At 39.8% G+C, this 12,168-nt stretch overlaps 1 protein-coding gene across 4 annotated transcripts in view; it reads right to left on the bottom strand.

Annotated features, from left to right (window-relative positions):
• PLD1 (phospholipase D1) overlaps window positions 1-12,168 on the bottom strand; it is a 206,546-nt gene that overhangs the window by 56,074 nt on the left and 138,304 nt on the right. For all 4 annotated transcript variants that reach the window (XM_082624745.1, XM_082624746.1, XM_082624748.1 and 1 more), the window contains 3 exons: window positions 10,688-10,816; window positions 9,836-9,954; window positions 8,240-8,353 (listed from right to left, as the gene is read on the bottom strand). In XM_082624745.1, coding sequence (XP_082480871.1) covers window positions 8,240-8,353; window positions 9,836-9,954; window positions 10,688-10,816 — 362 coding nt within the window. The remainder of the gene's footprint in view (window positions 1-8,239; window positions 8,354-9,835; window positions 9,955-10,687; window positions 10,817-12,168) is intronic.

Genomic DNA, 12,168 nt, shown 5'->3' with positions numbered 1-12,168 from the left:
CAGAAGAAAAATTTAGGTAAATATAATGCACCCTTGGAAAATAGCTTGATTCACATAATCTTCAAGGAACTGCATTATTGTTCATCAGCAGAAATAACAAAGGTTGAACAAATAGAGGTTTCCATTCTTTGTCCACTCAAATTTATGTTGAATTTTGCGGCTAAGGAGCATAGCCCTAAAATGCAGGCAACCTTGAGGAGATTCTTTCGCCACCCATCCTGATCCGATTCTATATTACTCTGGAAACAATGTATAAAACTGCAGAGTATACTGGAATGGTAGGAACTCTTGAGATATGCACTATTGCTCTGCACTTACTAGCTCTTTCACCTTGAACAAGTCATTTTAACATCACTGAGGCTCAGTTTCCTCCTCTGAACACTTGAGACTGCTCTCTCTGTCTCTGTCTCTCTCTCACACACACATCTGCCCACCCACACACTCCCACAAAGAGCTGTTGTAAAGAAAAAAAAATGGCATAACAAACACAAAGCACTATGTTATGCAGCACATAGTAGATATCTGATATATGGTTGATCTACCTCTCTAAAAAGCTATGAGCAAAGTTTATATACCACCTTGGTGGTAATGTCCTAGTCTTGCCCTCAAATCCCAAAACCTTATACTTTCTTTCCTTTCACACTCTCAAAATTTGCTGCTTCAAAGGCTTAATAAACTCATTTGCATAATACATAAATCAGGAGTGTCAAGCAAGTTTCAACTCGAAGGTCAAGACTAACTGATTCCAAGTCTTCCTGAAGAGCTATGTTGAAGAATGGATTCTTGGAACTAGACACACTGGGGAAGAAATCTAAGGTTGAAGGCCAATGGCAGCCATGAAGGGAAAGCATGAAGGTCACATATCTGCCGTCTTTCTTGTGAAGGATAATGGTAAAAGTTTTCCTTTCTAAAGGCAGTTGAATGTTTATAATAAGTACACTTGTAAGCCAAAAGAAGACCATTTTGGCATCAGCCTGTGGGAAAGCATAAGCAAAGTAGAGGGGAGCCCCCCTGATGCCTATAAAACCATAGAAGGTGGGGGGTTGCCTACATCCTAAGGGGGTTCAGCATGACCTGTCTTATTGTCTGGATCCAAATCTACATCATTTTCTCAAAATGAAAACTCATTTAACTTTAAAAAGTCATCATTTTTGGTTAAACTTGAACATACCTTTCAAGTAATACAGAAAAAAATTACTTGGAATTATTATTCATTTACTATGATTCTGATTAGTTAAAATCTATTTATCACCACAAGATAAATTGAAAATATGAACTTCTCTTTTACCCCTGAACCAGGGACCAACTCCACTGCTTTAAATGCTTGATGTTCTAGGAAATTTGTAAACAAATCTAGTAAGTCAAAGACATTTTGATTGACTTACTTTTGTTTCAAATTTAAGATTTACTCACTTCTTTTTCTTAACTGACCTAACTTGTCTTGCATTTGTTTCAAACCAATGTAACTGAGACAAGCCTCAAACTCCTCCTTACACACACAGAAATGTGGCTTATCTTACTGCCCCAAGTAGACTGAGAATCAAATCTAACCCATGCTTTTCAAACCTCAAGTTTGAATACACAATTTTAAAGTATATTTATGCTCTTTATAAAGGGCATATTTCTGATTTTATGTTTTCGCCTCAAGATTGTAACTAAAACCAGTCATTTTCCTTTGTACTGTGTCCTATTTTTTGACTTCTTAAAAGATAACCTTCTCTTTATCCACAAGCTCTAATCCCCTTACATACAGTGGGCCCAAGCTGAATATGTGGTTTAAAATACAGAAATCTCTTCTTGAAGGAAAACTTTCAAAACTTTCTTAGTATTTGTCCCAAGTTCCTGTTCTCTTACTGCAATGCTTTTATTCCCTATAAATTCAGTACATATCTTAATTCCTTTTTGTTTCTCTGAGCTCCCAAGTCAATCATGGAACAAAAGCACTATTTTTTTTTTTTTGTCTCTCATGTAGAAGTTGGCCTCCATGTTGCAGCTCACAAGTGGCATGGGTTGGGGAGAGAAAAGAAGTGCTCAAATTATTGGGCCTCATTCTTCCAGTCTGTATTGAGAAGCACTGCTGGCAAGGAGCAGCAGAAATGGACTTTGTTCAAGAATCTGCCTCAGATTACCAAGCTCTTCCTTCTATTTTTTTTTTGGCTGTGCCACATGGCTTGTGGGATCTTAGTTCCCCTGACCAGGGATCGAACACAGGCCCCCTGCTGTGGAAGTGCAGACTCTTAACCACTGGACCACCAGGGAATTCCAAGCTCTTCCTTCTAAGAACCATTTTTCTACAGTTGAGCGTCATCCATTCACATCACAGTGTGTCATTGTTCGAATAGGATGATCCTTTGGCCTGAGTAATAGTGAAAAGTTAAACTTGAGGCTGAAGGAAAGGAAGAGAATATGCTTTTTGAAGAATAAGACTTAAGGGGAGAGAAGTCCTAGCAAAAAATGCAGACTTGAGGGCTCTTTGGAGCCAGAAAGCAAAAGGAGAGTTGGGGCTGGATTGGGCTGGATTTGGGTCTGCAGCAACAGAGGATAATATCAAAAGGCAAGCATGACATGCAGCTTTGCCTTGCTGGGGCCCTTGGTGGTTACAACCATCCTGGGACTTACTGGAAACAGTCTCTCTGCTGAGCAGTTATGACCTCAGCCTCTGGAAGCAGACTGCTTAGAATCCAGTCTCATCCCGTCCAATACTCACTGTGTAATAACCTCTCAAAGTCTTAGTTTCTTCATCTGTAAAATATGGGGTCAAAGAGGACCATAATTTATAGACTGGTGAATATTAAATGAGATACTCCATAAAAAACTTACTGCAAAAAAAAAAAAAAAAACTTAGTGCAATGCTGAGTGAACACTCCCTGTTCACGTGGCTTCAGCCAGTCAAGACCCACAGCAAGATGCACAGAAGTCTTACTGTATGAAGACCTGGTCTGTAAACAGAAAACAGCTTCTATGTTAAGGAACTTCCTTAGAAATAAATCAAGTGGCTTTCTTTCACCCTTCCCTACCTATTTTGTTCTGTCACTATACAAAACACTTTGCTGTCTTTTGAAATCTACATTGATTCCTACATTGACATCCTTTGGAGTGTCTTTTGGGCATTTTCCCCAAGTGTAGGAACAAATTTTTCCAATAGTATAATTTGAATGTCATTTACATTTGCCTTTATATTTTTTTCTTTTCTTTTAATAGACAAAGAGATTGAAGACATGACTCCAGTGGAATTATTTCCTTCAGTTTGGTAGGACTTCTTGGCAATGACTGTCTAAGAAATGACTTTTCTACTATAAGCTGCCCAATTTAATAAAAAGGATTGTTCCACGTATCGATTCCATGTTAACGCTAATTTGGCATCAAGCACTTTCTTTTACCTTAATAGAAATGTCAGATGTCCTCTGTCTTGGTCATTTATCGTAAGTGGCAACGATAGCATTCAGGAAAAGAGTTTGTTCTTTTTAGGGAGAAAACTAGTTCTTTTATAAACTCTGTGCCTAAGCAGTTTCAGAATCATCTTTCTTCCAACCCCCTCCCCACGCCTGTCTCCTGCTATGCCTTCTCTGAGTGTTCTTGGCAGGCTTCTGAGAATACCCAGCACTGAGGGGAAACACCCAAGATTATTTTAAAGTGTCAGTGGAAGTTGCTGAAGTCAGCTCTCAGGTCTGGATGACATTTATAGAGGCAGAAATTCATGTTGGTGAGGGCAGGTCTCCATTCTGGCTGCTGTAGCTCTAGTCTCCTTGGCCGGCCCTGTCGGCCATAGCTTCTGCAACAGCTGTGCACGTAGCTGGTGTGGAATCACCAGTAGTACATGCCTAAGGGTGATCGGGCCCAGTGCTTTTGTATTAAAAAATTAAATAACTGGGTTCCCTTCTGCAGATGAAAGAACAACATGAATTTTTTTTCTTTAAATCTTTTTTTTTTTGGCTGCATTGGGTCTTCGTTGCTGCCCGCAGGCTTTCTCTAGTTGCCACGAGCGGGGGCTACTCTTTGTTGCAGTGCACAGGCTTCTCATTGCGGTGGCTTCTCTTGGTGTGGAGCACAGGCCCTAGGCGCACGGGTTTCAGTAGTTGTGGCTCATAGGCTCGGTAGTTGTGGCTCGCGGGCTCTAGAGCGCAGGCTCAGTAGTTGTGGCGCACGGGCTTAGTTGCTTCACGGCATGTGGGGTCTTCCCCGATCGGGGCTCGAACCTGTGTCCCCTGCATTGGCAGGCAGATTCTTAACCACTGCGCCACCAGGGAAGCCCAAGAACAACATGAATTTTATCTATTATTTACTTTATTGTGTCCAATGCTCTTTCTCTCTCCATTTCAATATATATGGTATAAATAGTATAAAGATTTTTGTATCCAGAACTAGCCTGTGACACATCCAGAGAAATGTCAGCTTCTTTGTTGCAAACTTTTGAAAACACTAGGGAATGCCTGAAGGTTGTAGCTAATATTGATAGAATTCAAACTAGTATACTCTTCTAGGTGATTTGCATGGATTAATTTATTTAACTATCACCACGATCCTATGAGACAGGTACTACTGTGTTTCCTGTTTTAAAGATGAAGGAAACACATTCAGAGAGGTGAAATAATTTTCCCAAGGTTATGCAGCTCGTATGTAGTGAGACAGGAATTTGAATATAGTCTGTCCCTTTCCCCGGCTACATGACATCGCTCCTTTCCAGTTAATTAAACTTGTGATCTCTAAGTTATGTTATGAACAATAAACTATGTTAAAAACTATGTTAAAATCAATGTTAAAAAGAAAAAGAAGACTTTTATTAAGTTTTATTAAATTTCTCAACCAAGAGTATTTAACAGTCATTTGGCTATTGCCACACTGTAACTGAGAGAGTGAAAGACTTGAAAATACGACAATAAACTTTTTAAAACTTAAGTAGCCTCCTACACAGCCAGGTCCCTATCTCCCTTATGCCTTCTGGATTCTCTGGAAAACCAGGGATTGGACTAGATTATTGCTTTTACCCGCTAAGCACTATACATTCATAACTTGACAACAACAATGCCTAGAACAAGGTGAATGTTTAGAGCCAGTAAGTAATGTGAAGTGAAACAATACTGTGGTCAGAATTTTACAGAAAAGGAGAAATGGAGCAGAGTAATTTCTTTTCTTTCCTTCAGTGTCTGGTCGTCTCAGATTCTCCTGTCTTCAAAAAGATGCACTGCCTGGTGGTGCCCACTGTTTTCACAATTGGAGTTATTTTGGCAGTTCTGCAAAACATCTACTGGCAACCAGTAGATGTTTTGTGAGGTCTAAAACTTTTTAAACTATGGGGGAGTCTTCTTTACGAAAAAGAATACTAGTTTATAAACACAAAATTAGTGTATTCCAGAATTACTATAGCAGTCTCTCTTTTTTTTTCTTTTCGGTACGCGGGCCTCTCACTGTTGTGGCCTCTCCCGTTGCGGAGCACAGGCTCCGGACGCGCAGGCTCAGCGGCCATGGCTCACAGGCCCAGCCGCTCTGCGGCATGTGGGATCTTCCCGGACCGGGGTACGAACCCGTGTCCCCTGCATCGGCAGGTGGACTCTCAACCACTGCGCCACCAGGGAAGCCCTATGGCAGTCTCTTTACCTGTCTCCTTGTGTTCATTCTCTTTCTAGTCTTATAAGTTTTTCACATGTATAAACTTTAGGTCCCAAAGTGTGTTTGTTTGGAAAAATGGAAACAGGTGACAAATTGAGAGATCCTACATCAATTAAGCTTGGGAAATGCTCATAGAATATTCAGTCTTAGTAATTTCATTATGCACATCGACATAACGAAGGCACTAAGAAGTCCTATATTTTAAAAATCTGCAAAAACTTATCTGTCCATGGAAACCTTTTTTTGTGGAATAGCTATTAGCATTTCACAGGCAAAACCCAATTAGAGAAACTCTGATCTAGATTAATCTTCATAAAACATTCATGTATCATGCTTCCTCTCAGATGACAAAAAAACATTCCAAAGTTCACTAATGCCTCCAGGATCAGGTCAAAATGAACCAGGCCAGCACTTCAGGGCATCCCCAATCTGGCCTTATGCTGTCTGAACCTCATCTACTACCTCTTCAAGAGCAAATGGTTTGCTGCAGTTGGTTCTACCATCTTCTGAGCAGCAGACTTATTCCTTAAAGGGGGTACCCAGTTCTGTGCCTCTCATTTGCCAACCTCTCATGGCATGCTGGTCCATACTCTCAAGACTGGCATTTGGTCCTAGACCACACCTTGCGTTGTTAACTGAATTCTTTAACATCACAGCTTCCTCTCCCCCATCTAACTCCTTTTCCAGAGGCAGAGAACTCCTTTTGTCTGTCTCCTCAGTATCCAGGTGTGCACTGATGATTTGACTGTGCAAACAGATGGCACTTAGTAGACATAAATTGACTGAATAAATGAATTAATGTGTCTTGGTAAACTTCCTTTCAAATCAATTGGCTTCGTAGAGTGCAGGCAGCCTGGGCATGTCAGGGATAAACATGTGAGCATGTTAAGAAGTCACTGATCTAGCACCATTTCTACCATCCACTGATAGGGAGAAGGTGAACCAAGGGAGGCGTTTTGCAGGGCGGATATGCAGAGCATCTATCTGCCTCATCAGGGTGGCAGGAAGAGATTACATAAAGCAGGGCTTTACCAAAAAAAATTAGAAGATGTATGTATATGCAACACTGGGATAAACCATCTTTTGCTAATCATAAAAATACACAATTCTCAGAAATAACTTTTCAACAGATGCTTAATTAGCATCGGCTAACTTGGATAAGTTGATCACTGAGTCAGTTTTAATGCCATCTCAAATATTAAATTAAATTCTCTTATTTTCTTAATATCAAGGCTCCTATTTTATCTTACAGCACAGGTTATTTTTCTCTCTAAGTAGAATAAAATTAAACAGGTTCATAAAATATTCATTAACTTACATACGAATGCATTATCTATCTGTGCCTCTAAGTTTAAATTAGTTATCTCCTTTAGCCTGGGATGACGAAGCATTTGCTGTAGGTAATTCTCTTAAGTGATTTATCTTTTTGATTGTTCTATTATTTGATCTACGGTCTGAAATGTCTTTTTATTTCTTAGATACACACACCTCTCCTTGCACGTAGTACAAAGTAACTGATTTGGCGTTTCATTTATAAAATCATATTCACCAGAATCCATATCCAAATTAAATAAATCCATAACAGTGATGTCAGCAGCAGACTACTGGATCTTCACTTAAAAAGTACTTTAAAAAATTGATATATGTCTATATTGTGAAAGGATGAGCACAATAAGTTTAGTTAACATCCATCACTTCACATACTTACAAATTCTTTTTCTTGTGATGAGAACTTTTAAGATCTACTCCCTTAGCAACATTCAAATATACAACACAGTACTGTTAACTACAGTCACGATGCTCTACATTACATCCCAGGACTTATTAAGAGTAAAACGGGAAGCTGTACCTTTTGACCCGTGTCACCCATTTCTGCACCCCTTCCACCCCACCCTTTGCCTCTGGCAAACACCAATCTGTTCTGTACTTAAACAATACATTTGACGCCGATAGTGATGACTTTGAACAAAAGGCAATGCAATCCTAGTTCTGTCCCTGCATGATCTCAAGACACTTGAGCTGGAGTTGGTACAGGGAGCAGATTGGGTAACAATGGACTAGACTAGGATTTCAAGCTCCACCTCTGTTGATAACCAGCTCGATGACCCTGGGCAAGTCTCAAAGTTTCACTGGGTCTTAATTTTCTTATTTGTAATTTGAGAATGTTGTACTGGATGTGGTCAAATTTTGTTACTTTAATAAGCAAATTTCTCATTCTTTTAAAAGTGTCTCTAAAAGGCATTTGGTTAATTAGGAACTAAAATTAGATTGAACTATAACTAGCTTCCTAGATGCTAAGTTTCAGCTGTATTCCTGGTGCTTCACTGGTATCAGCTCCAGGTTTACTGGGTATCATATTGCTAGAGTCACTTCAGAAGGAATTACAGGACAAGCCTCTCCTTGAGTGGCCTTTTCTAAAGATATGCACTTATTATATTTATACAAGAGTTTTAACAAGAGGATAAGTTGAGTACATTTAAAATAGAAAATATAATACTAAGTTTTAAAAAAAGGTCTATTTAGATTTGCTTTGGAGTTGTCCTTCTTGCAAAACTTGAAGCCAATAGGCATTTAGTCCAGTAAGAGTGATTGTACCCAGTAGTACTTCATGAAAAAGAAAAGCCAGACTTACCTGTACATTAGCATGGACAGACCCAGGCACTTGGTGTTTCAACTCATGGGCTGTTGTTTGAGATTTTGGAAGCAGAAAAGGATAAGAAAGGGACCGATATTTTGGTTTCATAATCTAAAATAAAGAAAAATCAGGTAAAAAAGATTCAAATGAAAAAACAGTTCCAGCCTTCCTTACTTTGTGATTATAAAAAAAATTCAGGTTCATTTGAAAAAGAAAAAGGGAAAGAAATATTAACAATGGGGTTTCTAGGTGAAGAGGCAATAGATTATTTATTTTTGTTTTCTGTCTATTTCCCAGGGACAGAAAACTCCCTTTTTCCTTCTTTTACCTTTTGGAGTGAGCATTATTGCCTTGTATTTTTAAAGAAAACTTAAATACAACCTGGAGTTATAGAAGTATACAATTGCAAAAATGGGATTATTTTATAAACTGACTTTTTACTACGTTGTAGATATCTTGTAACAGCAGTAAAGCACTATATATCATTTAAAAAGAATTTCATAGTAAAATGGCATGGAACAATCATAATTCGTTTAACGATTTCTATTAATAAGGATGTCAGCTGTTTCTCATTTTATATGAATTATTAGATGCAATGTCAAGATAAATGACTTATTGAGTAGCTTCTTTAGCTTAAATACCTGAAATAGATTTTCTGAGTCAAAGGTTACATACCTTTAAAAGGTTTTCTGCAATTGTACCAATTTAACCTCCCAGGAGCAAGGTATAAGACCATCACAGATCCCAAACCCAATTGTAGGTATCTGCAGCGTTTTATCTTTGTCAGTCCAATAAGTTAAAAATATTATCCTTTTATTTATTTATTCATTTGCCTCTAAATTCTTGTTAAAAATATTTCCACTATTTCTAAGAGCTCCCACTAACTGTTTATAATGTTATTTAAATGAAAATAAGGGGACACTTTAAGTTGTTAATAAAACTAAATCTTTTTCCAAATTATAGGGAGAAAATGCCTATAAAACCATTTTATTTATTTTATTTATTAAGATTCTATAAATAAAATGGAATCTTAATAACACCTAGACGACAGGTACTTAACTTAGGAATGTTAGGTCAAATTCTTACAAGTAATGAAGGCATCATACTAAAGAAGACACAGACTGGAGAAAAGAAAAATGGCTCCATTTTCTCATACTGCTCACTTTGCTCAGAACCGCCTCTCAGAAGCCTGTACCAATATGGGCCCAGGGCAGTGCCAGGATTGGAAGGCCTTGCAAGCTCCAGCTCTCTCACCTGAACGACGCTCCCATCCCCCTACAGTAGCCTGACAGCCCTCCACGTGACTATCAGCCCCGGCCAGATGCTTAAACGACACTGAGTTTCCCAAGTGTTCAAAGGGTTAAACCATAGGCTGTGATAGTAGCATCATCCCTCCGCCCTCGGAATTGTCTGTGGTGTGAAAGTTCAGGAACATTTTCTTTTTCTTTTGCTCAGAGACCCAGGCACTCTGACAACCGGGCACCCAAGAGTGGATGGGTAGCACAGCTGCGGCTACCGCAGCCCCTTCTCGCCTCCTTTTCCTGGCCTGTCTCTCTTCATGTGGGCTGAATCATGATAAGACCACCTATGTACCTTCGTGAAGTTCCAGCGCTGGATGAAGTGACGGGCCACGTCGCGAGCCGCCTTCCCGTGGACTGCAGAGGAGATGTCGTGCCATGGCATCCGGGGGGTGGAGTGCCTGTCAATGAAATCTGCCCGGGTGCACCAGGCAAGATCCCCACTAACTTCTGTGCCCAGAGGCACACAAGCCATCTGACCCCAGCTCTGACCCTGACTACGATACATATAAGAAAATGTGGTAATGCCCACCGTGTGTATATTACTTGGCTTGGATAGAACAATACCTTCATAGCCAAGAGAAACATAGATCTCACACTGAGGAGCACAGTCTCCCATGCACCTCTCCCAAATATGTTTCCACTTCACTTATTAGATAATCACTAGGCAAGGCAGATGTGAGTTGGTACAAATTATTTAAAGCTGTGTACTTGACATTACATTTTTCTTTTTTATCCTGTTGAAATAATGTTAAGCTACATTCCTATTTCCTGTTAGATATACAAGCACAGTGATAATCTGAAATGTGTTGTTTTAATGCTGGAGGATGAAGATGATACGCAGAAAAAAGGAGATGATCAAAGGAAGGGAACCATCTCCTGGAGAATTACAGATTATTACCCCCCTAAAATATGCCTATATGGAAGCTGGAGATTTCCAACAAGTAAGCTCTATTCCATTTTCTTTTCTTACTATAAGGAAAAGCCCTTAAGTACATGACTGAATCATAGTTTCCAGTGTTTTACCAAATATTCAAAACAAAACAAAACAAAACAAAACATATTAGATCATGCACATGCATACTTGTTGAGATGCTGACAGGGAAAAGACAAAATATAAGCAGCCGCCCACTACCATGGTACTTACCAGCAAAAGGTTTATCAAGTTGAACCCAATCTTTGAAGACAAAATTGCAGTAGTCCTTTCCATGCCAGAATCTGGTTTCCCCATGTAGCTCTCCCACACCTGTCTGTAAACTTCGGATGGAGCCCATGCCTGTAAATGCAGCAAGACCCACTCAGAGACTGGTTCAGGCGGACCCCAGAGAGGGAGGCTCATCTCTTATTTATTAAACACCTAAAGGCTTCTTAACTTTTCTTCTTAAGCCTCATAACTAGGACAGCATGTGTTCATGAGGCTGTGGACTGACAAGGTTTTAAAACCCTCATGAATTTACTATTAGTGGGTAGTTGGGGCTATAATCAGGTTCATCATTTGGCAGTGAAATTTAATATTCTTATTCTCACCATCTACCAGATCACTGGAGGAATGGATCACAGGGTTAACTGTGAATAAAGAACTTGCTAGGAGAGCCTATGAGAGAGCAGTAAAGTCAGGTCAGGTGGAGGAACATGAGATGCAGAGGCCATAAAGAAGTCATGTCCTTCTTTTTCCTCAACCAATATGGTGCACGTCTAATGTATAGTTCTTGTCTTTTGCATCTCAAAATGCAAGAACCTCAAATTTGCAGACAGCCTGTGTTCCAGCCCTGGAACTGACTAGCTAAATGACACTGAGCTTCATCTTTTTGGGTCAGAAATCCTTTATGTGTGAAGGGAAACATTGGGTCCAGATGACATCTAAGATCTTTTGGGCTTTAACATTCTATTTTTCTAAAATTATAAATGACATCCATAAACAGTGTAACAACGGACAGAAGCTCATGACCACACAGGCGCAAAAGCAGCAATCCACTGCAATATTTCACAAAGAACTTTGTCGGGAACGTTTTACTTAAGGGTAAATATGTTGACTTAAATAGTTTGTATGTTTATGGAATATGCTGATCACAAAGACAACTAAGCAGGAAAACTAGCAGAACGACAAATCACAAAATGCAGCGCTTGGCACAAAAGAGACACTTAACAGATAGACATTGGATGCAAAAATGTTTGTTGAATGAATAAATGGTACCACGTGCAGGAGCCAGTGAGAGTACTGGACTGGTCTCCCTACCAACACGCTGCCCCAGAGCTGTCCTTCTAAAAATGGAGACTCCTTGCTTAAAAGCCTTCTAGGATGACCTACTGCCTAGAGGGGGTCAAATCCTAAGGGTTTAGGATACACAGAGAGCTCTTCTCAAACTGCTGACAATCTCTCTTTCTGGTCCTTGTTTTCCTCACATAGCACAGACCTCAGGCACACCATACTTCTCACTGATTTTGACATGCCTGGTTCATCATGCAGCTGGCACATTATTCCTTCTGCCCAGAATGTTCTTCCCTCCCTCTTGGTCTGAACTCCTCATACTCCTTCAAGAGCCACATTAGCTGTCATCTGTCCTAGAGACACCTCCCAGATCCCAGCAGGGAGAGGCAGTCCCTAGCACTGCTGTAGAACCATTAACA

The sequence above is a fragment of the Mesoplodon mirus genome, assembly GCF_964341445.2.
Source record: "Mesoplodon mirus genome assembly, chromosome: 6".
Classification (NCBI taxonomy): domain Eukaryota; kingdom Metazoa; phylum Chordata; class Mammalia; order Artiodactyla; family Ziphiidae; genus Mesoplodon; species Mesoplodon mirus.
This window is presented reverse-complemented; position numbering and strand designations above follow the sequence as displayed.